General features: G+C 50.2%; 1 protein-coding gene across 1 annotated transcript in view; it reads right to left on the reverse strand.

Moving 5' to 3' along the window:
• Positions 1-338: 338 nt before the first annotated feature.
• Positions 339-23,146, reverse strand: part of UNC45B (unc-45 myosin chaperone B) — a 31,750-nt gene continuing 8,942 nt past the window's right edge. The window contains exons 7-20 of the mRNA XM_055400995.2: positions 22,530-22,698; positions 20,605-20,775; positions 17,714-17,885; positions 14,515-14,815; positions 13,172-13,266; positions 12,876-13,017; positions 12,010-12,150; positions 9,578-9,705; positions 8,446-8,512; positions 7,221-7,334; positions 6,773-6,888; positions 5,613-5,730; positions 2,497-2,652; positions 339-1,018 (exon numbers count right to left, since the gene is read on the reverse strand). Of these exons, the coding sequence (XP_055256970.2) occupies positions 758-1,018; positions 2,497-2,652; positions 5,613-5,730; positions 6,773-6,888; positions 7,221-7,334; positions 8,446-8,512; positions 9,578-9,705; positions 12,010-12,150; positions 12,876-13,017; positions 13,172-13,266; positions 14,515-14,815; positions 17,714-17,885; positions 20,605-20,775; positions 22,530-22,698 (2,151 nt within the window). The 3' untranslated portion in view covers positions 339-757. The remainder of the gene's footprint in view (positions 1,019-2,496; positions 2,653-5,612; positions 5,731-6,772; positions 6,889-7,220; positions 7,335-8,445; positions 8,513-9,577; positions 9,706-12,009; positions 12,151-12,875; positions 13,018-13,171; positions 13,267-14,514; positions 14,816-17,713; positions 17,886-20,604; positions 20,776-22,529; positions 22,699-23,146) is intronic.

Below are 23,146 nucleotides of genomic sequence, written 5' to 3' on the forward strand. Positions count from 1 at the left end.
GAATATGGATGACAATATTTGAACCCTAGTTCTAACAATGTCAACTCTTTCCCTGCATTGACAAAATATATGAACCAATGAATTTTTTTTTCACTTCAAGTACTTTGAGTTGATCTTATTTATATTCATCACATCCATCTTGCTTAGAAGATTTCCCTGAGCAAATTGCAAAAGTCACGTCAGACTACTGAACATCAGCTGTATTTGCATCATAGTTAAGTGAAAGGAATGCGCGTGGGTCTGGGACGGGCACTGCCGCTGAAACGTGCATTTCCAGGCAGCCCTATTCAAACAGCAGGGGAGACAGGATCTAAAAACCAGACAGATAAGCATCCAGGTGCACCAGCACTAACCTTTATAGTCACACTACTTTACATATTTAAAGTAGGACCTGTTAGCTCCTACTTCACCACACAATCCGTTTTCCAAAATGTAAAGAACTCCAGCCATTATCCCAGCCTTTGGAATGGGTACAGAAAGAATTATCCAACCTGTCTTCCTAATCACAGATGAAAATTATTCTAGGAATTTCTGGAACTTGACAGATGTTTAGGAGCAAGAGAGCTAATGAAATATGCAAACTTTCCTAGAACAAAAGGGAAGATGTACAACTCAGGGGACAATCCACAGTCCTTCTTTTACATGGACACCTCATCATGGCTGCAATGATCCCTAACAGAACTGATATCCCAAGATTTCTCAGCTCAGAACTCTGCACAGTTACAGGAGCAGCCCCAGTCTCCCTCTGGGCCCCTGTCTAAGACACTGGTTTAATGAAGCCATAATCCATGCATTTGATGAGACATTCCCGAGCTGTCTGAACCACCGCTGCCCGCTTCTCATCCGGCTCTTGCTTGCCCACCACCGTCAGGATCTCCAGCAGCTCACTCTCCACCAGCTTCTTGGCCAACTCAGCATCAGCCGCTAGCAGGTTGTAGGCAATGACCAGGCCCCGGTGTTGAACTGACAGCCGGTCATGCAAGCAAAGCCGTTGTAGAATCTCCAACCACTGAGTTGTCTGGAGGCAGGGAAGAAGATAAAGACAGATTGGAGGAATCAGTGGAGGGGACAGAGAAAGAAGATTCTGGACAAGATAAACAGAAGGCGTTGGCCAAGCCCAGATTCTGAGCTCTGAAAGGGCAAGTGCATATCTGATTATCTCTATGGACTCAGCATATGCCCAGCTGAGCCTCTTAGAACTAACTGGGTGATGTCCATCTCCTTACCAGGGCAGGAGTTGGAGAATTAGAAGAGACTTGAAATAATCCAGTCCTTTTCATTTTGTAAGTGGAGGGATTGAGGTTCAGGGAGAGGAAGTAACTTAGCTATAGTCACACATCTGGAAATAGTACAGAATAAACATCCACCCATCCACGTAATTTTTAAGCATCATGAGAAGCAGAGGGACAGGCCTGATGCATGCCTGAGTGGAATGGGGATGGAAGGTGTTCAGAAGGGAGGATTCTAACTCTGGGCACATGCACAACGCCTGCTTCTGCCAACCCATGTGCCCTGAGAAACGCTGCTTTAGGGCAGCAGCCTGTGGTCCCCAGGCTGGAAGCATCCCACTTCTGACCTCCTCAGTCAGAATTATTCTGGGGAAAGTTTTTTAACCAGCCCTCCAGGTGACTCTTACACACCTTACAGTTTTGAGAAACTTGCCTTAGGGAAAGGGCTGAAGGCCAGGGACCAAGCAGGATGAGCTATAGCCAGGAAAGAGACCCTCCCCTGTGCCAGGGCAGTATAAGCCTCCATGGAACTTAGGAAACACACACACGCATACACACCCCCACCTTGAGCTGGCTATCTAAAAGAGCCTGATTTTTATTCTTTTTTAATATATATTTTTAAAATTAGAGGATAATTACTTAACAATATTGTGATGGTTTTTGACACACAGCAATATGAATCGGTCATAGGTATTCGTGTGTCCCTTTTCTGTTGAATCCCCCTCCCACTTCCTTCCCCATCCCACCCCTCTTTGAGATGTTTGAACTGAGATGTTTACATTTTTTCACCATCAGTAAATATGATGCTCACAAACTTAAGTTCCGTTCGGTGAAATAAGGCAAGTTCCATTTTGCACCCCTATGTTTGTGGTTATGTCCGAATCACTCTCATTACACCTGCTGAAACGGCCATAGTCCCACAAAGGGTCTGGCCATCATGTGCTCTTAAGGGAATCTAAGAGCCTCTTTGCCAAACTGTGAGCTCCTATGGTAACCCATCCTCATCCCCGCTTCTCCTGAGGAGCTTAGGAGCTCCATGGCAATAGTTAGTGCTGTTATTATTGTTATTCTTGAGTAATGAGTTATAAGTACCAGCAAAGTGAGTTCATACATTTAGGGTGTCCAAATAAGGAGTGGAGAGGTTGCAGCATATACATTCCTCTCTTTCGTTGGTAGGAACAGATAACCAGGGGCCTGGCCTCCCCTGCAGAGGATCATACAGGGCAGCGTGGTCTGGGGCTGGGGGTTCCCCAGGGCCTGCTCTCACCACTTCAGTCATCTTGAAGCACAGTTTCTTATGTGCTGCTGTCAGCATGGCCAGGGCCCCCGCAGCTGCGTTCTGCACCTTGTCGTCATCCTCGCCACAGAGCAGCACCACCAGCTTCAGCCGGTCGTTGCCATCAGCCAGGAACCTCTCCTGTACCTATGGGAGGCAGGTACGCAACTCATAGAAAAAGGTCCCCACCTGCCCAGCCTGGAGAGGAAAAGACGCATCTGCAGCCATGTTCTCTGATCCAAGATCACTCAGAGCTTTGCTTTGAGCAGCACACTCACTGACACCTCCTCCAGGAAGTCTTCTCTGACTAGCTAGATGAAAAGACTACAGACTCCTCCAGTTTAAAGGTTATAGAGAATAAGGGATTCCTTACACAGCATTCGCTTTCACCTCTGTTTGCATTCAGCTCTCCACCCTTGGGGAAAGGGCAGGTACAGACTCCTGAAGGGTGGATGTTGCCTGTAGAGCCCCATCTCTTCCCTTTGGAGAAGACTGGAATGTTTCTCCCACAACAGATGGGCCTTCAGGGTCTGCCATAAAATGCCTTTGTGGTCCCTGAAGGCACAGAGGCTTGGCAAGAGCATCTCTGGGTAGCTGCGTAGTTTACATGGTAGTCAAGAGCTGCTGTACCATTTACCAGGTGGGGGATGAGGCTTCCCAAGGCCCCCAGAGCCAGGAGAAGAGCCTCCTGCTCCTCTGCTCTGTAGTAAAACCTGGTTGGTTAAGTTTAAGGGCATTTTCGCTGGGTGACGTGTCCTAGAAGTGAAATGCTAAAAGGAGTCAAAGGTCACAGCTGCTCAGGTTATAAGCCTCTATCTGCATCTCCCTGAAGCTGGAGCAGTGGTCCTCAGAGGTAAGAGTGCACTGATGCTCAGTACAGTCCCCTCATGGGGGCAAGTGTGACAGGGAAGCAGCTGCCCTGGAAGAACTACATGCCCACCTCTTGCACCAACTGTGGCCATGACCTTGCTCTCATCATAAAACATGAAGGGAAGCGATATGTCACTTCTAGGCCACCGCGGCAGAGTGCTAGGGGAGTCTCTCCCCTGGTCTGTCTGCCCATCCCCATCTGAATGGAGACCACTCCCAAGGGGCAGAGCGGGAGACGGTCCTTTCTTTTTTGGATGGGGGCAGGGTGATGATTGAACAAACCTGTGCCCCCAAGTCACTGCTTGGAAGTGAGCCACCTGACCCCAACTTGAGCAAGAAATGATGTGAAATGAATCAAGATTGCCGGGAGGAATATCAATAACCTCAGATATGCAGATGCCACCACCCTTATAACTAAAGAGCTTCTTGATGAAAGTGAAAGAGGAGAGTGAAAAAGGTGGCTTAAAGCTCAACATTCAGAAAACTAAGATCATGGCATCTGGTCTGATCACTTCATGGCAAACAGATGGGGAAACAGTGCAAGACTTTATTTTCTTGGGCTCCAAAATCATTTGCAGGTGGTGATTACAGCCATGGAATTAAAAGACACTTACTCCTTGGAAGAAAATCTATGGCCAACCTAGACAGCATATTAAAAAGCAGAGAATTACTTTGCCCACAAAGGTCCGTCTATGGTTTTTTATAGTCAGAGCTATGATTTTTTCCAGTAGTCATGTATCGATGTGAGAGTTGGACTATAAAGAAAGCTGAGCACTGAAGAATTGATGCTTTTGAATTGTGGTGCTGGAGAAGACTCTTGAGAGTCCCTTGGACTGCAAGGTCAAACCAGTCGATCCTAAGGGAAATCAGTCGTGAATATTCATTGGAAGGACGGATGCTAAAGCTGAAACTCCAATACTTTGGCCTCCTCATGCGAAGAACTGATTCATTGGGAAAGACCCTGATGCTGGGAAAGATTGAAGGCAGGAGGAGAAGGGGATGACAGAGGATGAGATGGTTGGATGGCATCACCGACTCGATGGATATGAGTTTGAGTAAGCCTTGGGAGTTGGTGATGGACAGGGAGGCCTGGCGTGCTGCAGTCCGTGGGGTCGCAAAGACTTGGACATGACTGAGCGGCTGAACTGAACTGAACAGAAATGAACTTCTATCCTGTTGGGACCAGCGTTCATTTGGTTGTTTGTTGTGACAGCTGGTCCTCCCAGAGGAAAGCTGCTCCCCCTCCCATCCCTGTCCACTCTGCTGTCTTTGGACTCACTCTCTTCTCCCATGTGGCTGCTAGGCCTCCAGCCCAGCCTCAGACCAGCTCCCTGGTGGACGTGGTAGCTTTCTTTTGATTTTAAAAGGCTTTCATGTATCAAGTTTTCCTCCTTTAACAGTGAGAACATATAAAACTTGAATTAAGAATTGAGGGTTAGGACTTGCCTGGCAGTCCAATGGCTGAGTCTGCACTTCCAATGCAGGGGATGTGGGTTCAATCCCTGTTTGGGGAACTAAGATCCAACATGCCACGGGACACAGCAAAAAAAGTTAAAAACAAAATTAAGGGGGAATGAAGTGGGTTTCACACTTGGACCCAGGAAGGCCACTTGGCCAGGCTGTCACATTCACAAAGGGTCTCAGATTTCAATCCTGTTGTTACCTCTGATGAGTTTCAACCTACCAGCACAGCAGTGCTCTGCCAGGATGGAAAAGAAGAGACATCCATTCATCATGTGGTGATGATTTCTCCCAGTACTGGACTGTGAAGCCATTGATGTGTTCTGAATTCATTTTATTTTTACAAATTCTATAATTAATCTGTGACGAACAGTATTATAATGCATTGCAGTTTCTATGGAAACAGTGATCTGCCATTAAATGTTACCATTTAACATAATCTAAAGTTGTTTGTAACTTTTTGCATTTCTTCATTTTTTTATATGGGTGGCGCTTCAACAGCTGCAAATGGTCTAACCTCTCTTGACTTCCAGGAGACCCTGGCCTTGACTTTTGCTGTGAGATTATTTAGTGAATAACTGGGGGAAATGGGACTCCCCCCACCCCCAGTCGTGCCCAAGCTTTGGGATCAAAGCTTCAGCTAGGGATAACGTCACCTTGCGTCTTTTGCTTTGTCTCCTTTGGGCATGACGTTCGTCTTGGGCCCCGCGGGAGGGCAGCGGTCATCGAGGCCCCACTTCCCACGCCTTGACCCCGCCCACCGCGAGCCCCCTCACCTCCTGGCTCACCACCAGGTTGCACATGCACTCGGTGGCCGCCTGCCGCAGCTGGTCATGATTCTCGAACATGTAGTTCTCAATGTCCGGCAAGGCCTTCTCCTTAAAGATCTTCTTCCTAGGGTGTGAGGGGTGGAGGAAGAGAGCCTGCTGAGTCCTCTGGAAAGACCATTTGGGGTTTTAGCCACCAGGGGCCATTCCAACATCCTCAGCCAGCACCGTTTAGATAGTGGTAATCCCACCCCTGGTGGCTTCCCTGGTGGTTCAGTGGTGAATAATCTGCCTGCTGGTGCAGGAGACACAGGTTCAATCCCTGGATTGGGAAGAGCCCCTGGAGAAGGAAATGGCAACCCACTCCAATATTCTTGCCTAGGAAATCTCACGAACAGAGGAGCTTGGCAGGTTATAGTCCATGGGGTCTCAAAAGACTTGGACAAGACTTGTTGACTAAAACAATACCAACAACAATCCCGCCCCCAGGAGGGGTCCCCAGTGACATAACACAGCATCCTGGCCATAGCAGTGAGATCTCGGATGAACATGTCACCTAGCTGGCAATCCTCCTATTTTATCGCTGGAGAATGTCTTTCTCTCTCCTGCTGGAGATGAAACCATGATGTGAGGTCCGGAGTAACCCTCATGTGATCGTGAGAAAGGGGAAAAGTTTGTCTGAGAATTAAGACAACACAGACAGAAGAGCAGAAGAGAAGTAGATTCTGGGACAGCTTTGTAACCCCTACATCAAGCTGCCCTCTGCGTCTGGATTATCCTAGATGAGTCATTAATTATGACTCCCAATATCCTGAATCATTAAATTCCCATTATGCTGAGACCACCTGGAGTTGAGTTTTCTGCCACTTAAAGAATTTCAGCCAATTCCACCATCCCCTTGCTTCGAAGGAGGAACACACTTCATCCCACCCCTCAACCACCTGATTTCTCTTTCACTACTTCAGAAGGACATGTCTTTCCAGCCTCCTTTGGCTTTGCACCTTTGACTGCAGTTTTTCCAAGTGCTAACTCACGTCCCCCCCACCGCCATTTCTACCCACGGCCTTCCAGCTTGTCCTCGGGGCAGCGCACACCTAGTTCCCGGGACATTTCCACCAACACTGGACACGACACCACTCTCCACCCGTCCCCTCCACGCCCCCACTCACCGGAGCTTGTCACTCCGCCCAGACAGGTTGGTGAGGCCTAGGAGAGCCTCATAGTTCTGGAGGCCATCCCTCTGTGTGTTCAGAAGACTCACGAGGGGCCGCACCACCTCGTACACCTACGTGGAAGGGGTTGAGGCGCCGTCAGATGGAGACCATCTCCGCCAGTCATTTACAGGTGCCTGGCTCTAGAGTTTCCAATGCACTTGCCCACCCATTGTCTGAGTCCACCTCCACAATGATCCTAAGGGCGGGGTTATTTCCTTGACTTTGCAGATGAGACAGCCTTGTTTGTCAGAGCCAGGGCTGGAATCCATGCCCCTCCAACTCATGGCCCTCTTTGTGATGGCACCATGTCCCCTCCCAAGCCAGGTGTAGGGTGACAAAGAGAAAGGTCCCTGGGAGCAGACTCCTCCCATCACCTCCCCGCCACCCACCCCCGACCACCCACCCGCTCCCCCGGGAAGGCGATGTCTGGGTTGGAGACGGCGGCGATCTTCGCTAGGGCATGGGCTGCCTTCACCTTGCCCACGTCTGTGCCCTCCAAAGCCAGGGGAATCAGGGCCTGCAAGAAAAGGGCATAGGCATGCCTCAGCCACATATACAGAAGCCTCCATCCCCAGCCTCCCTGTCCATCAGAAATCCAAGAAGACTGAGCAACAGAGTCAACACCTGAGCATCACAGAAAACAGTTAAATTCTTAATCACCGATTCACTCCCCAGCGCACATGGAGGTCTCTGCAGGCACTCTCCCCAGTCCATATACATTCGTTTGGCTTTTGGAAAAATCAAGACGCTGATGTTTTCCTTTCTACCTGAGTCAAAGCTAGTCATAACAGCAGCCATTCACTGAGCACCTCCTATGAGCCAACGCTTTAAAGTGTAGTTTCTCTAATCCTGTGACATTCTACAAACTGACTGTGTGATATTTTCCCTTGTTTTACAGACAGGAAACTATGACTCAGAGAGATAAGTAATTTGCCCAAAGTTGTGCAGCTAAACGGAGAAGGCAATGGCAAGCCACTCCAGTACTCTTGCCTAGAAAATCCCATGGACGGGGGATGCTGGTGGGCTGCAGTCCATGGGGTCGCTAAGGGTCGGACACGACTGAGCGACTTCACTTTCACTTTTCACTTTCACACATTGGAGAAGGAAATGGCAACCCACTCCAGTGTTCTTGCCTGGAGAATCCCAGGGACGGGAGAGGCTGGTGGGCTGCCGTCTATGGGGTCACACAGAATCGGACACGACTGAAGTGACTTAGCAGCAGCAGCAGCAGCAGTGCAGCTAAAAAGGGACAAGCAAGGACTCGACGACAAGCCTCCCACAGCAAAGCCCACGGTCTCGATCTGCACTGTTTCCTTCCAATAGCAAGGAGGATAAATGCGATGCCACAGTAAATCCCATGACACAGCACAGACTCAGGCACAGACAAGACAGGTTCCTGAATAACCATATTCCAAGAGGTTGGGCTGGGGCAGGGGTGCATTATTCTTGGGCCAGGCAAAGAGCATGCACACACACACACAGATTACACACATGCACACACACACACACATACACACATGCACACACACACACACACACATACACATGGAGACACATACACATACACGTGAGAGAGCTCCTTCCCAGTGGAGCACCTTCTTGGATGGCAAGAACCTTATCTCAATTACCTTACCGCCACCTTGAGCCACAATGGTGCCTCGGTCCTTCGGGTTGTCGCACAGTGCCAGGAATACCCTGGAGGGCAAGGAAACAGGACGTGCAGGATGTGAGCTCGCCCTTCCCATCAGCAGGCCAACCAGGGAGGCCCAGTCAAACACTGGGAAGTGCTCCCAGTGTGCGCCACCCCAGAACTAACCTTGGGAAGATGCTGCCATGGACCTGAGTGACTGGGGAGGAAGAGAGGCCAAAGGCAGCTACAAAAAGCGTCCCCATCCCTGCTTAGGGAGATACCAATTGGCTCACTAGGCTTGCCTGGTGGCTCAGATAGTAAAGAGTCTGCCTGCAATGCAGGAGACCCAGGTTCAATCCCAGGGAAGATCCCCTGGAAAACGAAACGGCAACCCACTCCAATATTACTGCGGGGAAATCCCATGGATGAAGGAACCCAGCAAGCTGCAGTCCACCAACCAGAAGGAATCCTTCCACCTGAGGGACCCCGGGCCTCCATGACCTGGCCCCTGCCTTCCTCTCTGGTCTCATTGAGCACCGCCCTCTCCTGTGCACTCCATGCTCCAGACACATTCCTGGAGAACCGTGACCTCATGCATTCCTTCCCCCTCCATCCTCAGGGTCTTTGCACATGCTGTTCCCTCTGCTGTTCCCTTCCCTCCGCTGCACGTGAGCAGCTTCTTTCTTTCCTCCAGGGTGCCCTTGAGTTGTCACATCTTCCAGGAGGCCTTCCTGGCTTCCCACCTACAAACCCTCCCCTCTGGCCAGCGGGCTGCACTGCTTGTGCTCTGTTTGTCCCCCATCATGGTACCCGCTGCGTTGTAACTGTGAGCCCGTCTGCTTCCCCATCAGGCTGTACGGAAACTGTGCCTTTCCCCTCTGGCATTTCAGGGTCTGGGAACCAGGTCACCAGAATGGACAGTGACTTCCTTCCTCCCAGTGCAAACCTGCACCCGGGATGGCCCACCCCGACACGTCACTCTTCCATGTTGATCCCCTTCAGCCTCCTCTCCAGGCCCCCAGTGGCTCACTCCCTCATTTACTGCCCCCCCACCGGCCATCTCTATGTCCCCACCCAGCCTCCTGCCTGCAGGCCCCTCAGACCCCAGCTCCGGGCCACTGCAGCCGCACCTGGCCAGCAGCTCTTTGGTCTGGTCGGTGAGGATAGCGTTGTCTGCTTTCACCATGCAGACCAGCGCCGAGGTGACGCCGGCCTTCAGAAGCCGCTTAACTCGCATCTCCACAAAGTCCTTCTTGTCCTGGGGAGATGGAAAGGTGGCAAGGAGATCAACCCTGGAGTAAGGAAGATCACCTCAAACACTAGATGACCTGTGTGCTCCTTTTCCCGCAAAAGGCTGGCTTTCCATTAGGCTATGCCTGGGGGCAGAGTGAGAGGGGAGAGAAAGCAGATAAAACCCACAAGACAATGGATTAGATTTTGCTGGAAACCCAGAGTCAGCCCCATGATTGAATAGTCTCTACAGACAATCCTCAGAGTGTCTGAGAAGAGGCTGCTGACAGCTGTGGACAGTCTCTGGCAGCCACATTTGAATTTCAGAGTGGCAGAACATGCTAGCTGTACACCCTTGCCTGCATGAAATCCTATGCAGCTTTAAAAAATTAGTCAGAATGGCTGCTATCCAAAAGTCTACATGCAATAAATGCTGGAGAGGGTGTGGAGAAAAGGGAACCCTCTTACACTGTTGGTGGGAATGCAAACTAGTACAGCCACTATGGAGAACAGTGTGGAGATTCCTCAAAAAACTGGAAATAGAACTGCCATATGATCCAGCAATCCCACTGCTGGGCATACACACTGAGGAAACCAGAATTGAAAGAGACGCGTGTATTCCAATGTTCATCGCAGCACTGTTTATAACAGCCAGGACATGGAAGCAACCTAGATGTCCATCAGCAGACGAATGGATAAGAAAGCTGTGGTACATATATACAATGGAGTATTACTCAGCCATTAAAAAGAACACAGTTGAATCAGTTCTAATGAGGTGGATGAAACTGGAGCCTATTATACAGAGTGAAGTAAGCCAGAAAGAAAAACACCGATATAGTATACTAACGCATATATATGGAACTTAGAAAGATGGTAACAATAACCCTGTATACGAGACAGCAAAAGAGACACAGGTGTATAGAACACTCTTTTGGACTCTGTGGGAGAGGTGAGGGTGGGATGATTTGGGAGAATGGCATTGAAACATGTATATTATCATATATGAAATTAATCATCAGTCTAGGTTCAACGCATGATACAGGATGCTCGGGGCTGTTGCACGGGGATGACCCAGAGGGAGGATAAGGGGAGGAGGGAGGTGGGAGGGGGGTTTAAGAAGGGGAACATGTACACCCGGGGCGGATTCATGTCAATGTATGGCAAAACCAACCAATATAATATTGTAAAGTAATTAACCTCCAATTAAAAAAAAAAATTACTCAGGGACTTCCCTAGTGGTCCAGTGGCTAAGAGTCCGCCTGCCAATGCAGGGGGCATGAGTTCAATTCCTGGTCCAGGAAGATCCCATATGCTGAAAGGCAGCTAAACCCCTGAGCCACAAGTACCGAAGCCCATTGGCCAAGAGCCTGTGTTCTGCAACAAGAGAAGCCACTGCAATGCGGAATCTGCGCACCAGGATGAACAGTAGCCCCCGGCTCGACACAGCTAGAGAAAGCCTTGCACAGCAACAAAGACCCAGTGCGGCCAAAAATAAAAATTAATTTTTAAAAAATTATTCAGTGGGACTTCTAGTGGTTAAGACTCCAAGCTTCCACTTCAGGAGGGTTTGGGTTAGATCCCTGCTGAGGAAACTAAGATCCCGCATGCCTCAAGACCTGAATGAAGTATTTCCCCCAAACTGGATACAAGATGATAAATACATTCTGATTACAACTATTTTTTTTTAAAGCACAGGATAAAAAGCCTCTGGTAGTTAATGCGACACACCAAAATCCAGATATCCCAGAAAATAAAATTTGTATGAATGTTGAAAACATGACCTATAATGAAGTGTCTTGTGTCCATGAAATCAACCACATAAGTTGCAAAATGTTCATCGTGGCTCCTTTTGGTTTCCCAGGCTATAAATTGTTGATTCTCCCTCCACCTCAGTGGAACATTTAAACTAAGAAAAAACACTAGTGCCACCTAGTGGGGGAAATTGACCATGATCCTCCTCAATTTACCTGCCTGCGTGCGTGCTACATTACTTCAGCCCGTGTCAGACTCTGTGCAACCTTTTGGGCTGTAACCTGCCAGGCTCCTCTGTCCATGGAATTCTCCAGGCAAAAATACCGGAGTGGGTTGTCATCTCATTCTCCAGGGGATCTTTAAGACCCGGAGATCAAACCCGGGTCTCCTGTATTGCAGGTTCTTAACCATCTGAGCCACCAAGCCTGCACTTTATTTGCATCTCCTGCCATCCTCCCAGACACACACACACACACACACACACACACACGCCACCCGAATATCACTAACTTTCCATCCCACCTCTCTGGTGGTCGGTGGTGGACAGCCCCCTCCCCGTCTCTGCCGTCCTCATCCCCACCTTGGGGTGCTCCTCGGGCACATGCTGCTTGGAGAACTTGGCCAGCTGCACCAGCTCGGGGATGACCTCCTTGACATCGTAGCTGTTGGTGCAGTTCACCAGAGTGGTGGCAACCGAGTACAGGATGGTCTTGTCGGGGGTCTGGAGATAGGAGGTGGCGGATGGTAGTCGGGGGAGGTGGGGTGGAGACAGGAAGAAAGGAAACCTGAGAACAAACCACTGCTTCCCAGAGGCTTCCTCGAAGGCAGGCTGCTCTGGGAGAAGCGTGGCTGGCGAGGCCCCAAGGCAGAGGAACTGGCTCTGCTCACACAGGGCAGCAGGAATTTCTCCTGCCCCCTCAACAGCACCCAGAGCATGCATGGACGTCCTCCAAGCGTTCCCACTGCTTTGTGCTCCTTCCAAAAGCCCAGTGGGATGGGGTGGGACCTGGACACCCTCTGATGGAAATGTCCGCCCACACTTCTGCCTTTTGTGGTGAGGAAGAGCCATTGGTGGGTTGGGGGGGCCTGATGGTTGCCCAAGAGAGGAAGAAAGGCATCTGGGAGGGGCTGGGAAGGAGGCAAGGGGCCCAAAAAAGACCTCTTGGTCCCTCAAGACCTCACTCCCGGAAGGGGTTCCAGGAAAAAAAATTACCATCATCTTATTCATCCTCCCACTGCCTGGAAGGCATGAGGAGTTGTGAGTCCATTTCATGGTCAGGAAAGATGAGGGCCAGACAGAGGGAAATGACCAAACCAGGTTTACATGATGAGAAGGGGATGGAGTCAGGATGTGGAAGGGAGGATGTACAATTTCCCAGGCTCAGCAGACAGCCCGCGGGCCTGAATCCAGCAGATCCCAGGGCCAGAGGTCAGGGCCACACTTGCCTTGGCCAGCTCGAACATGGCCTGCAGGGCAGGGATGTCCTGAACAAAGTCGTCCTTCACGTCTGCGTCCAGCGTGAGGTAGGCCAGGCCCTCTACTGCCCATTTCCGGGTCCGGGTGTCTATGGATGCATTGCACAGCCACCTGGGGGAGGGGAGGCACTGGGGAAGGGTCCCGGGGCTCCAGGCAAGAGCGAAGCGATCCAGGGGAGCAGGCGGGTGGGCGCCCTTTCAGGATCTGGCAGCCGCTAGGGCTCATCCCTGAGAGGAGATGGTGGGCTTGGGGAAAAAACCCTTACTTGCGGCACTGTTTGGCCAGCTTCTCTGTCGAGCCTTCAGCAAACTGCCTGAGAGCGTAGTCGGTGCCACCCGCCGAGCCAAGTTTACAGAGTCCCTGGGGAGGAGGGGAGGCTTGTAGGATCAGAGACACCAGGCTTGGGGACCAGGCCCTGCTCAAACACGTCCCTGAGTCTGGAACACTCTGCCCCCTTGCTTTGCCTGGATCAACCTCTCTGCATCCTACAGAACTCCGGTCAGGTATCACCTCTCCTAAGATGCCTTCCTTGAGGCTTCCAGGTTAGGGTGGATGCCCACAAAGCTGGAGGCTTTTACTCTACCCCTTGCCCCCCGCCCACTATTTTGTCTCCATAGGTGCTTTCAAAAATCAGCTAGGATAATACTAGTGTTAGTCGCTCAATCATGTCTGACTCTTTGCAACCCCATGAACTGTAGCCCACCAGGTTCCTCTGACCATGGAATTATCCAGGCAAGAATACTGGAGTGGGTAGCCATTCCCTACTCCAGGAGAGCTTCCTGACCCAGGGATCTAACCTGGGTCTGCTGCCTTGCAGGCAGATTCTTTACCATCTCAACCACTAGGGAAGCCCAAATACTAACACATTTGAAACCACAGTGATAAAACTTATGGCACAAAACCTGGCCATGAAATCACATTCTGTGGGGGGCAGATTCAGATGTGCAGATTTTTACCCAGGAAAAATTGGACTCTTGCTGGGAGTGGGGGAGGGGAGCCTGTTTTTCATAAGAGAAAATTTCCAATGGCAGAAGCTAAAGTCAGTTTTTTAAAAAACTGATATAAACCAAAAAAGAAAAACAGATCAATGACTCAAATCTTCACTGTAATTGTTGACAAGAAAAAGGTCAATGAAAGTGATTTCTATATAATGAAAATGGGAAAAAATGCAGTAGGTTTAACTGTGCTATATAGAAACCAAGTAAGGAAACTAACTGAGTTTTTGGAGTCCGCACTGAAAGTACTTGCCGGACAAAAGCTCATCAGTGTTTGAATTATTCAAAGGCGTAGAACATGGGCTTGTTGGTGATCCAATGGTTAAGACTCTGCTCCCAATGCAGGGGGCATTTGATCTCTGTTGGGAGAACTAAGATCCTGCATACCCCATCGTAAAAAAAAAAAAAAAAATTAAGGAGACAGTCATCATATAACATGGTCTCCCATCCTGAATCCACATTCTCACAGTCTTCTGCTTATCACCCTGCTCTGCAGAGGCCTGTGGGTGGGTCTGGGTGCCTACAGCTTGGTTTCCTCAAAGACAGGGGCCACATCCCATTCATTCTGGCATCCCTGGCACCTGGTGCAGTGTCTGGTACCCAGCCCACTCACCACCAGTGCGCGGATTTTGATCTTCTCGTTTTTGGTGGTCTTATAGATCTCTTTGAGCAGTGACACACCGTTGGTGATGATGAAGGTGGCACGGCTGAGCTTGGTGGAGGCGTGGATGAGGGCCTCCACGGCCACCAGCTGATCCGTCTCACGCTCCGAGCCACACAGCGCCACCATCATCTCCATCACACCTTTCAGTCCCAGCAGCTGATTGCCCAGGTCAAAGGGGCCCTGCAGGATCCCCGACACTGTCTGGATGGCAATCAAGTTCTTGTCCATGTCCTGGGGGTCAAACGTGCCCCTAAAACAGAAGGCTAGGTGGTCAGAGGAGTGGGACATTTGGGGGCAGACAGATTTGGTTGTGCATCCTAGATCCACAGCTCATATGCTGTGTGGCCTAAGGCAAGTCACTGAATCTCTCTGAACCTCAGCTTCTTCATCTGGAAACTGAGGATACCACTACTACTTCTCAGAGTTATGATGAGGACAGATGACATAACGGATGTGCCAGGCGTTGTGTTCCTCAAGAATCCCACCCAGATGAGGACTGACACTCAAGACATTTGTTAGGGAAAGCTCTTGGGATCAACACCTGTTGGGAAAGGGAAGAAATCAGGACTGGATGGAGGGAGGCGCTGGACTGCGATGCAGTCATGACAAAGCGTCAGCTTGCAAAGAGTTCCAGAGCTGAGAAACCATTCAAAGTTGTTCCAAGTTGGAGTGGGGGATGAACCACTGGATGCTGGCTGCCCTGGGAAGGTGAATAGCTATCCTTAGCTGAATCAAGTACCCAAAGAGAGGTGACAGGTGAGAGCTGTCAGCCAACAGGCTTCCCAGGAGCTGGGATGTCTGGTGGGACAGGACAGCAGTCTCCACAGCACAACAGGGCTACCATGGTGCCGGGCACACCACCTGACTCCCCGATGTGGCTGAATCATGACGTAGCCTGGCCCAGTCGCTCCCCTGTCTGGCCCTAGTCTTTCCCCCGTTGAGTGAGGGGGAGCGGTTGCACTGGAAGGTTCTGTCTTACTTTCAAAATCCACTATCATCTGAAGATCTCTGTCGGGGGACACCTGACCCTTCCGAGATCTGCCCAGGTTTGTTCACTGTGAGGGATCAGGGCAGACGTATACAGTGTAAAAGCAGAGGGGTATAAGTGAAAGGAGAGCATGGCGCAAGAGTCAGAGACCTGGGCTCCGGTCCCACTTCTGCCCCTGGCTGGGTGAGTGGGTGAGTCCTTCTTGGGGAGAGGGACTGGCTTTGGGAGCTCCAAGAGCCCCTCCAGCCCAGACAATCTGTGCCCTGTAATTCATCTTCCTGCTCGGTGCTGGGGAACCCAGAGCCTTTCCTGACTGCGGCCCCTGTGCCACAACTACCAAGCTGGTGCTCTAGAGCCTGAGAGCTGCAACCACTGAAGCCCTCGTGCCTAGAGCCTGTGCCCCGCAACGAGAAGCCCAGGCATCACAGCTAGAGAGTAGCCCCCACCTGCCGGAACCAGAGAAAGCCCGCATGCAGCACCGAAGACCCAGTGAAGCCATGAATAAATAATTTAAAAAAATAAATAATGAGTGGAGGTTTGCCCTTTAAACCAATGCCAGCTGGTATCTGAACCTCCACCCAGCCCCTGGCCCTGGGGGTGGGAGGTGGCAGCCTCAGGCTCCACTTGTCGAAGGTGGTGACCCCTCACTCAGGGTCAGGTGACCACAGAGGCGGCATTCACAGGCAAATCTCGATCCAAACTTAACTGGCTGGGAGGTAGTTACTGGAACTCAGTTTGGGCCTTCATGAAAGAGTCAAGTTAGCTGCAAACACTGAAGCTGAGGTAGAAAAAGATCACTGAGAAGCCCTGAAGAGCCTTAAAAGTGACTCAAAGTCAGGATCAGGAGAAACTATGGGATTAAGCCAACTTCGCTGGGACCCGAATCCAGGAACCTGAGAACATTTTTTACATTTTAAAGTAGCTCTGGTTTTTTTTTCTCATTGTGTTAGAGACCTATGTGTTTCATAAAACCTAAACATGCTCTCTGGCCCTTTATAGGAAAAGTCTGTCAACCCCTGGAAGAGAGAAAGGAAAGCAGAGTGAAGGCAGAGTTTCCACCCTCCCAAGACTCCCCTAGTGCTTTTAAAACATGCAGCTTCCTGAGCCACAATCCAGACTACTGAGTCCCAGAAATCCGAATAATTTCCAAGTTTGAGGATTATTGGAGTAAAGGAAAAGAGAAGCCAGTTACCATGAGCAGAGGTCCACACAGGGAGGAACCATGGCTTCCAACCAAGAGTAAGCACCAACATGCCAGCCACATGAGCGCAGCATCTTGGAAGGTCTTCCAGCCCCGGTCCAGCCTTCGGATGACAGTAGCCCAGGCCAACATGTGGCTAATTTGTAAGCCCCAAAGCCAGAACCACCCAGCCGAACCTCTGCCAAATTGCTGTCCTACTGTGAGATAATAAATGATGCTTCTGTTTTAAGCTGCAAAATTTGACTAATACAGAGCCCGACTGAAATGGAGTAGGACCCTATGGTCCTTCCCTACCATGGCTTCAACCTGCCTTTGGTCTGCGGAAAAACTTTAGCCGAACAACAAATTTAATCAGAGAAGTGGGAAAATGCATAAACAAAGGAAGGCAGTCAAATGAAACCAAATAATAATAGTTTAGTCATTAAGCTAAGCCAAGGACCTTTAGTTTCGCCTTCAGTTTCTCCTCAAGGGCCACAGATAATATTCTGAGCCATATCCTGTGAACTGTCTTAAAGATACTGGAACCCTCGTCAGGTGGAAGAAGTCAATTGCGTGATGACTGGACTGTGGCCGTGATAAATGCTGCCACAGTTCTGGGAACTGGCCTCAAAGACATGGGAACAAACTGACCCTAAAGACTAACTGGACTGAAAACAGTCAAGATGACGCTGATCAGACCACTGGTGACCGATTTCAAGATGACTGTCAGAGTTGACTGTGCCGTTTCTGGGTGTAGCACCCCTCCCTCCGTCTATAGAAGTTCTTGCCCACTGATTGTCAGAAGGGTGGGGTGGGGAGGAGTCAGCCTTTGGACAGGGTACACCCTCGCCTCCATCCCCGGGTTGCCAGCCTCTGAAATAAATCAAGCTTTCCTTCCCACCAGCCTTGCCTCTTTTTTGGCTTTCGAGAGGCAAGCAGCCAGACCCCCACTCGGTTACATGACCCTCCGGGAAACTCACGTGATGTACTCTTCGCAGATCTTGCGGAAGTGATCGCGCTCAGGGTCACAGCGCAGGTCGTCGTAGAGCTTGTTGATGAGGATTGAGGCCAGCATGCGGGTGTTGTCGGTCAGGGGCAGGCAGGACGGCAGATCCGGGACCTGCCCCACCACCTTCAGGATCTTCCTTAGGCCTGCAGGACAGACGGCAGGAGTGTAAGATGCCAGCCAGGCCCTGTTCTCACAAACACCCCTCCTCGCCCGGCTCTCTGCAGCCCGCATTTTGGCAGCACGCGGCTCAGCCAGCATGAAGGGCACTGGGATGCAGCCTAGAGACGCAGGCTCCACACCTGCCTCTGCCCCTACCTGAGCCATTCGCCTCCTGTCAAGGGCCTCATTGTCACATTGACACAGTCAAGACTAGTTAAGCTCAGAGGACTCTATGTGGCATCACCGACTCAATGGACATGAGTTTGAGCAAGCTCCGGGAGTTGGTGATGGACAGGGAAGTTTGGCATGCTGCAGCCCATAGGGTCGCAAAGAGTCGGACATGGCTGAGCGACCGAACTGACTGACAAGTGCTAACGTTCTGTGGGTTGATGTATAATCTTCCTCAAATACTGTTTTATATTCTGTTTCCTCCAGGCTTCAGTTTCTTTTTTTGTAAAATGGGAACGATACTACCTACCTCATAGAGTTTGAGGATTCACCAAGATAATGTATGGAAACATTGGCCTACTGCTAATCTAGACACATCATGACACTAAATATTTATTAATTATTTAGCAAATGGGATATTTACCATTATGGTTATTATCGCTTCTCCTGTTGAAGAATCTTCAAAGGCTTCCTATTACCCACCAGGCTAATTCAGCCATTACATATTTGTCGAATAACGAGGAAACTAGGTGCTAGCTACCAAAATAAAGGACAATCCTGATGCCAGAAAGCTCACAATACAGCAGAGAAGATGGATGTATAGAGATTACAATAAGGTAATCTTACTGTGTGCCAAGAGCTCTCTACACGCTATCTCATTTAATCCTAACACTGACCCTGCTGGTGAGTAGAAATTACTATTGCCATTGAAGTCAAGTAACTTGCTCAAGCGGAGAAGGCAATGGCAAGCCACTCCAGTACTCTTGCCTGGAAAATCCCATGGATGGAGGAACCTGGTAGGCTGCAGTCCGTGGGGTCGCTAAGGGTCGGACACGACTGAGCGACTTCACTTTCACTTTTCACTTTCCACTTTCACACATTGGAGAAGGAAATGGCAACCCACTCCAGTGTTCTTGCCTGGAGAATCCCAGGGACGGGGGAGCCTGGTGGGCTTCTGTCTATGGGGTCACACAGAGTCGGACACGACTGAAGTGACTTAGCAGCAGCAGCAGCAGCAACTTGCTCAAGATCACAAAGCTGGCAAGTGCCATAGCAGGGACCCTCTCTGTCTGATTTCAAAGACCACGATATGAACAGTGAGGCTACACAGACTCGGGAACAATAGCTTGATTTCAGAGCCAGGTTGTAGTGGTGGCGAGGAGCTGACCAGACCGAGGGTGGCACAGGTTACGTGGGGGGGCACATTCTAGGTAAACATTGGGAGGCATGATACTCTGGATCAGGGGCAGGGGCCTTTAAAAGTGCCTGGCAGTAAATTTTGTGCTGTGCATTTTAGCACACACACACAAAAGCACTGGCAAGACTAAAGAGTCATTGGAAGGGGCCTGATGAACCAACCCCACCTGGCAGCCTGGCTCGCCAAAGTCTTCATCAAATGCAACTGCTCCACGTCCCCAGCCTCATCTCCTAGCCTTCCCTTCAGTCTGCCCTCATCTTGAGCATCTCATCTCTCTTCTGCTAGAGCACCCTGGACCTCCCCTTTGTCCATATCTGCCTCTCCCTGAACCCAGAAACTCACTTCACTCTTGACATCCTGGTGACTCCCCTACCCAAATCCCCCAGCCCAGTTTTCACAACAAACAACTTCCACATTGCAGCTTTTCACCAGATACCTAGATATTTTTAAGTCGACACTATTTTTACCTAAATGCTATTCATTTTGGTACCTAGAATAACAGATACTGCTCCCCACCCACTCTAGCCCATAAACTGTGCTGTTGGGCCTAGATCCTAGTGCAGAGAGAAGTGTAGTGTCAATGCCCAGCCTTTGTGATACATGCAGAGCAGACCAGAACTGGGGTGGGGAGGGAGGGGAGTGCTGAGTGGAGGAGGCTTAAGCACTGGAGTAATATGTTCAAGTCTAAGCACATGAACTTTGCTGAGATCTGTGAAAACCAAACAAGAGAAGTGCTGCATCAAAAGAGAATCAAGGTCAAGCTGATAAAAGCTGGCTTGAACATTTTAGAAAAGGTATGGGCTAAATGTCATGACACCTGTGGGAGAATTTATCACAGCAGATCATAAAGCCATAAGTATGATTCCTGAACAACTGAAAGTGATTTAGGGCATCTCCAGGGGTGATGCCCTGGAGCTGACAAATTTAATGGATATTTTCTGGAGAACTGTTACTGGTCTTTGTATTAAGTACACTGATGCCATTTCTCCCTTCTGGAAAGCCTGCATTTTGCCAGCGTGAGACCTCAGAAATGTTACTCCCATTGGTGGAATTTTGTGTGTTTTTTTGGCATTTGCCTCACTTGTCAGGAAACTCCGCCCAGATGTTTTTGACTGTGTTCTCTGTGCGATCAGGCTCTGAATTCAGAGCCTGGACCTACGCCTTCACCAGCCCACTGGTGAATCCTAATATGCTAATGTATTTTCCTGGCTTTTCAGTTGGGAATGAAGTCTTCTCCCAGACATGAGTCACACTCCTTCCACCTTCTGCTTGTTGCCTGTTACCCCGGTGCCCACTGGAAAGGCTGGCGTGAGCCCCAGACCCTCCCACCTCCTCACCGTTGTCAACCACGTAGATGGTGCGGGAGTTGTCGTGAATGGTGAGGTCCTTCCTGGGCACGTTTTTATTGAGCAGGTTCAGGGCCTGATCCCTACCCTGGCCAGACACCTTCTTACTGACCAGCATGTCGAGCAGGTGGTTGGTGATCTGCTTCAGGTCCTTCTTGGAGTCTGAGGAAGGAGAGGACGGGGTGAATGGAGAGGACAAGGGCGTCTGAGACATACAGGGCCAGGGATGGCTGGGGCTTCTGGAAGGACCCTGGAAATATCGGATCCACTGCTTCCGAGACCCTGGAATTTCCTGGGAGAGTATCCTGTATCATTCCAAAGAAGGGAGGGAGGACTCTAGACAACACCCCCAAGGGTGATCAGAAAGGGGGTGGCAGAGGATGAGATGGTTCAGTGGCATCACCAACTCAACGGACATGAATTTGAGCAAACTCCAGGAGATAGCAAAGGACAGGGAAGCCTGGCGTGCTGCAGTCCATGGGGTCACAAAGGGTCGGACATGACTTAGTCGACTGAATAACAGCAACATCCAAGTTGAATTCCAGCTTCATTAAATAGATACTGATTAGGGCTTCCCTGGTGGCTCAGAGGTTAAAGCGTCTGCCTCCAATGCGGGAGACCCGGGTTCGATCCCTGGGTCGGGAAGATCCCCTGGAGAAAGAAACGGTAACCCACTCCAGTATTCTTGCCTGGAGAATCCCACGGACTGAGAAGCCTGGTAGGCTACAGTCCACGGGGTCACAAAGAGTCGGACACGACTGAGCGACGGAACGGAACGGAATGAATGGATAGAAAAAAACCGAAAGACTGGAAAGGAACTTCCCAGGTGGTACAGTGGATAGGAATCGGGCTGCCAATGCAGGCGACACAGGTTCGATCCAGACATCTTACGGGGAAGGTCTGCGAAGATCCCACACGCTGAGAGCAACTAAGCCCGTGTACCACAGTTATTGAGCCCCCGGTCTAGAGCCCGTGACTCCTAAAGCCTGTGTGCCTAGAGCCTGTGCAACAAGGGAAGGCACTGCACGGCAACGAAGAGCAGCCCCCACGCACCACACCTAAAGCCCGTGCACAGCAGTGAAGATCCAGCACAACTGAAAATAAAATTAAGAAGTTAATTAATGTGAAAAATGTGTTTTTTAAAAAAGAAAAAAGACTGGAAAGTTTCACATGGCGGTGATGATAGTGGTTATCTGGAGGGATGTTTACGGGTCGTTGGGTTTTTTCCATCTTTACATATTTCTAAAATTTTCCAAGTTTCTCCAATAAGCCTCTGTTACTTTATAAAATAATTTATTTACTTTTGGCTGGGCTAGGTGTTCGTTGCTGCGTGAAATTCCCATTAAACAACTCCTCATTTCCTCTTCTCCCCGTCCCTGGCAACCATCACGCAACTTTCTGTTTCTATGAGTTTGACTGTTTTAGGAAACACATTGGTTGGTGGTCCACTGGGTAGGACTCTATGCTTCCACTGCAGAGGGCATGGGTTTGACACCTAGTCAGGAAACTAAGGTCTGCAGCTGAAAGAAAAACGAAGAAAAGAAACCTCGTATCTATGGCATATACAGTATTTGTGCTTTTGTGACTGGGTTATTCACTTAACATACGGTCCTCAAGTTTCATCCAGGTTGTAGCCTGTGTCAGAATTTCCTGCCTTTTTAAGGCTGAACAATATTCCATTGTAGAGACAGACACCACATTTTATTTCTCCATTCATCCATAGAGGGGCACTTGAGTTGCTTCCACGTTTTAGCTCTCATAAATGTGACTGTGCCTCTGTTACTTTTATAGTCAAAAAGTAAACGGAAAAATATAACCGGGCCACCTCCACGTACACGAATGCTCAGTTTGAGGTAGTAACTGGCACTTCCTTGCTCCCACCGCCCCCCGAACCAAAGTTGAAAACCGACTCCTACCCAGAACCAGGGCCTCTTCCTTCCCCCGAAGCTCCTGTTTGTCCTCGCCAGACAGAGCGTCAATGATGGCCTGGAGCAGGTTGCAGACGGCCAGAGACATCTCCTCGTCCTCCACCGCCATGAGGCTGCAGATTCGGTCTATCCGGACACCGTGGAGGATGGCTGTGGCCTAGACGCCCCCAGCGAGAAGCACACGGTCAGCTGGCTGCCCCTCCCTTCCAACTGCCGTTCAGGTTAGGGGGTGGGTGAGGGCCGCCCCATGCAGTCGGGACAGAAGCCCAGGCAGCCACGGTCTCATGGGGCCTGTGGCCCCGGCAAGCCCCGGATTCAAGCCATGCCCCTTTCCAGAGGGACAGAGCTGCGCGCTCCAGCACGGTGGCCTCTCGCCCCAGGGGAAGCACTGAGCTTGTGTAATGCAGCAAGTTCACACTGAGATGGGCTGTGCGTGTAAAACACACACTGGGTTTTGAAGACTTCGCATGAAAACCCGTGAACTGTCACAGCCACTGCATTCAGCTCTTCTTCAGAAACCACTTTCAATAAACTGATCTTTACTTGAGTGTGAAAGAGTTAGTCACTCGGTCGAGTCCGACTCTGCCACCCCATGGACTGTAGCT

This window comes from Moschus berezovskii, chromosome 20, assembly GCF_049115385.1.
Source record: "Moschus berezovskii isolate FMDL1 chromosome 20, NW_MosBer_1.0, whole genome shotgun sequence".
Taxonomy (NCBI): Eukaryota; Metazoa; Chordata; class Mammalia; order Artiodactyla; family Moschidae; genus Moschus; species Moschus berezovskii.